Source organism: Propithecus coquereli, unplaced genomic scaffold (genome assembly GCF_000956105.1).
Source record: "Propithecus coquereli isolate 6110/MARCELLA unplaced genomic scaffold, Pcoq_1.0 Scaffold42, whole genome shotgun sequence".
Lineage (NCBI taxonomy): Eukaryota > Metazoa > Chordata > Mammalia > Primates > Indriidae > Propithecus > Propithecus coquereli.
Window position 1 is genome coordinate 2,097,459 of NW_012149952.1, and position 4,779 is coordinate 2,102,237.

The following is a 4,779-nucleotide window of genomic DNA, read 5'->3' on the forward strand; positions in this document are numbered from 1 at the left end:
AATTAATTTCTTTCTATTTTTGGTAGAGACGGGGTCTCGTTCTTGCTCAGGCTGGTCTCGAACTCCTGAACTCAAACAATCCACCTGCCTCGGCCTCCCAGAGTGCTAGGATTATAGGCGTGAGCCACCGCGCCCAGCCCTAATGAATTTCTTGAGAACTCACTGGTTGAGCTTTCACTCTGTGCCAGGCACCATGCCCAGCGCTCTGCATAATCTGTCGTGTGGCTGGCATCGTGATGACCTGCATCCTACAGGTGGGGCCCTGAGGCTCAGGGAGGGACCCTGAGCTTACACAGCCATTGCGGGCTAGAGCCGGGATCTGAATCCGAGTCTGCCTGACTCCAGCATTTGGTGCTTTTTTTTTTGAGATGGAGTCTGTTGCCTGGGCTAGACTGGTATGGTGTCAGCCTAGCTCACAGCAACCTCAGACTCCTGGGCTCAGATGATCCTCCTGCCTCAGCCTCCTGAGTAGCTGGGACTGTAGGCGTGTACCACCATACCCAGCTAATTTCTTCTATTTTTGGTTGCCCAGCTAATTTTTTTTTTCTATTTTTTAGTAGAGGTGGGGTCTCTCTCTTGCTCAGGCTGGTCTCGAACTCCTGACTTCAAGTGATCCTCCTGCTTCAGCCTCCCAGAGTGCTGGGATTACAGGCTGGAGCCACCGAGCCCAGCCCAGCATTTGACTGTTAACTGCTCAGCTACACTCCCCGCCCTGAGCACTCAGTAAATGGCCAGATAATTGAGGGGGTGGGGAAACTGCTGGGGGCAGGTGTCGTGCAGGTGTTAGCGTTCCCTTCTCCCCAGTTGGCCAGCCTGCCCACCTGCCCCCTCTGTGTCTTGCAGAGCGTCCAGCAGAATGGTTCCATCTACATCCACGTTTACTTCACCAAGAGTGGCTTCCACCCAGACCCCCGGCAGAAGGCCCTGTACCGCCGGCTCGCCACAGTCCACATGTCCCGGAGTAAGTCGCTCTCCTACAGCCAGGACCCACCGTCCAGGGGGCTGGCATCCTGGGAGTCTGCGCTTAGGGAGGCTGGGATTGGTGGGGCCGACTCAAGCCCCACCCACCTTGTATGAACTCTGTGGACACCCAGCGGGCAGACCCACAGAGGAAGGGCTTGGGGACCAGAGAGGAATCGGCTGGAAAGAACAGATGGAGATAAGGACTTTTAGAGGAGAGGAGATAGCGTTCACCAAAGGAGAAGGGCCAGGGTTGGCTTGCGCTCAGCACAGGGCCTGAGAGAAAGGATAATTTGTGAATGAACGACGGGTTGAATGAGCAGAGGAAAGCCGAGACGGCCTTCGAGATCGGGGTGTGATCTCTGTGCTTGTGTCAGTTCAGCCCCGTGAACGGGAACTTCACAAACTTGTTGCATGTGGGGGAGTCGGTGTTCGTGCGTGTGTCTCATGGAATGGTTCCTGGCTCCCGGGTGGCCTGTTTGGATGGGTCCTGCCAGGCTGTGCTGGGAGTCGCCGCTTCCCCAAGGTGTACATCTGAGCAGCGCCCTTCCTTGGTGGGGCAGGTGGTGAGGGACCACGTGACTGGATGAGGTCTTCCATTTCGAGGACTGTCCCCTATTTTCATCCTGGCTGGCTGCCCGGGTGGTGCTGAACCCCCACGGGAAGAATCCTGATTGTGTGAACAAACCCCTGGGACCTTCCAGTGACCCCGAGGAGCCCTGGGTCAGGACTGGATGTTTGTAGGTTCCTACACAGCCTTGTATTGAAAGTGAGGTTTTCTCTGCCCAGGGCACCTTGTTAAATATGTGTAAATCTCTTGTTGCACGTCTGTGGTTTAAAATTCAAATAATTTGTCAGGACAGTGAAACCCAGCAGTCTGCCATCCGCCCCCTCCCATCCTGCTGCCCGTAGGCAACCACTTCCAAATTCATGGAGCTGTTTCTTCTGCCACCGAACGTCTATGGCTCTCATTATTTTTTGTGGAAATGGGGTCTTGCAGTGTTGCCCAGGCTGGTCTCAAACTCCTGGCCTCGAGTGATCCTTCCACCTTAGCCTCCCAAAATGCTAGGATTACAGGAGTGAGCCACCGCACTTGGTCAGTTTTCAGTTTTAGTTGTTATCCATTGACTTTCTACTCTGGAAGAGGAAATCCCAACACAGGAATATAGTTTTGATTAGATGAAGAAGACTCTGTTTAAGTGCCTTTGAGTATGTGACTATTATTCACATCCGAACCACACAGTTGAATATAGTTATTAATTATATGTTTCCTTCTCTGTGTTAGTCCTTATTCTATTGTTTATAACCGAATACCTGAAACTGGGTAATTTATGAAGAAAAGGAATTTATTTCTTACAGTTACAGAGGCTGAAGAGTCCAGGGTCGAGGGGCTGTATCTGATGTGAGCCTTCTTACTGGTGGGGACTCTGCAGAGGGGACTGAGGGTGCTAGCTCAGGTCTCTCTCCCTCTTCGTATAAAACCACCAGTCCCATTAATCCATTAACCCCTTAATCCATGAATAGATCAATCCATCATGAGGACAGAGCCCTCACGGCCCAGTCCCTTCTTAAAAGCCCCACTTCTCAATACTGCAACATTGGGGGTTAAATTCCAACAGGAGTTTTGGAGGGGACACGCATTCAGACCATAGCACTGTCTAACTTCTTGTTTTCCGGAAGGTTAATAATTGTCATCTTTTCGCTTGCCTGGCTCTTCTTGACTTTTTCCCTCGCATCCACTGTCTTGTGATCGGCAGCCTTAGAAACCTCCCACTGTAGCCGTTTCAGCAGACCTGGAGAATGGCTCCCCCAGAAAGCCCCCTGTTCTCCTAAAGTGAACTTTGTGTACTCCACCGAGCTTTTATTTCATCGAGGGCTATTCCAGACATACGCTGTGGATTTGGTAACGATCCGTCGGCTGTTTCTGGGAAATGCAGTAACAGATGTAATTCTATTTGTGTGAGTTAGGTCTTTCCTACTTCTTTTGGTGTAAAAATACCCTAAAGGATGATGATTTTTTTTGTTATCATTTACACTGGATGAAATGAAAAGTTGGCTCTCCTGTGTCGGTCTCCAAAACTGATTTGGAAAAGTCTCCTGGAATGGCCGAGTGCCATTCTGTGTGTGTGTCTCTGCAACGCGCTCTGTGGGCTGTTCCACGCGGCTGGCCTCCCTGGGGCAAGATCTGCGAAGAAGCAGCGGGCACAGAAGGAGCAGCCTGAGGGGGTGTGAGCTGCAGGGATAGTCCCCGCAGATGTGTCCCTGCAGAGGTCTGGGTTCAATTGCCTGACTCCTCAGAGGTCCCCCCGAGTGTGACCCAGGTGGGTGGCTATTCGCTTGCGTCCTCCTCACCCCCCTGTGATGATCACGTGATCATCCTGATCCATGCCAGTGTCTTCTGTGGTTTCATCCTTGGTGAACGTGATCTGTGTCGCTGTGCGGTGAGATCGTGTTCACGGTCAGTGTGACAGTTGTCAGCGTGGTCTGTAAAATAGAATCTGCAGCCAGTGGACCTGAAGAGACCCCAGGATCATCCAGGCTTCCGTCCTCAGCCTCAGAGCGGGACCCCTGAGAGCAGGGACGTAGAGGCGCTTGGAGTTAGCCACCTGCTGACTCCAGGGCGAAGGGGAGTGTGGGATCAGAAGGGCCCCATTTCTCCCCAAAGGGCCAGTCATCAGCATTCCGAGCAGCACCGTCCCACAGGGGTGGGGTGCGAGCCAGAGACGTCAGTTGAGATTTTCTAGTAGAAAAGGAATGAAAAGTAAAGGTAAAGAGAAGCCGTGAAATTACTGTTCATAATAGTTCCACCGAGCTCCACACATTGTCATTTTCAGCATATAATCAATAAAAAAGAGTGAGATATTTTATTTTACATTCTTTTTCTTTGTCCCCTGCACCAAGTTTCAGAATCCAGTGTGTGTCTTACTTACATCACGCCACATCTCAGTGTGCACCGGCCGCATTTTCAGTGCTCAGAAGCCACATGTGGCCGGTGACCCCCGTACTGGATGGCACAGCCCTAGAAGCTTTACGTCCGAGAAAGGGGGGCTCTTTCGTCCCCACTGGAGCTGGGTCCATCTCATATTATAGTCCCACCTCCCAGCCTCCAAGTCGCAGGCTGCGGTCCCTGCGTGAGCCGAAGCCCCTCTCTCCCCTGTGCCTCCCTGTCCGCCAGCCCCTCCTCCCTTCCCCGGGCAGCCCCTCCCAGGTGTGGAACAGCCGTGGAGCGTGTCCCCTGGAATTCATTCTCCAGAGGACACGCTTGGTCCCACCCTTGGGTGTTCACTGCTCCCTCGGACGTGGGGCCAAGCTCTGAAACGAGTTAACGATACAAGTGACGGGGCGATGTTTGCGTTGACAGTAAGAGCAGCAGGCCCTGGGCCCCTTCACAGGCCCCAAGCCAAGAAGAAGTGGGACTGCTCTTCCCTTATCCCTAGAAGGGGCCAACTCACCAGCGTCTCTCTACTTGTAGAAGACAAAGCCAGGATATTCCCCAAGAACCCCCATTCTTGGAGCTACGTCAGAGAGCTAAAAATAAAAATACCATTCGATCCAGCAATAGCACTATTAGGCATCTACCCAAAAGAGCACAAGACATTCTACGATAAAGACATCTGCACCCGAATGTTTATGGCAACACAATTCACTATTGCAAGAATGTGCAAACAACCCAAGTGCCCATCAGTCCATGAGTGGATTATTAAAATTTGGTATATGTTTACAATGGAATATTATTCAATCATAAGAAACGACAGTGATCTGGCACCTCTTATACTTTCCTGGATTAAACTTAGGCCCATTATCCAAAGTGAGGCACCA

The 4,779-nt window shown here is 51.7% G+C and overlaps 1 protein-coding gene across 1 annotated transcript in view; it reads left to right on the top strand.

The window, feature by feature from the left end:
• CLPTM1 (cleft lip and palate associated transmembrane protein 1) overlaps positions 1 to 4,779 on the top strand; it is a 48,279-nt gene that overhangs the window by 28,871 nt on the left and 14,629 nt on the right. The window contains exon 5 of the mRNA XM_012653407.1: positions 844 to 961. Coding sequence (XP_012508861.1) covers positions 844 to 961 — 118 coding nt within the window. The remainder of the gene's footprint in view (positions 1 to 843; positions 962 to 4,779) is intronic.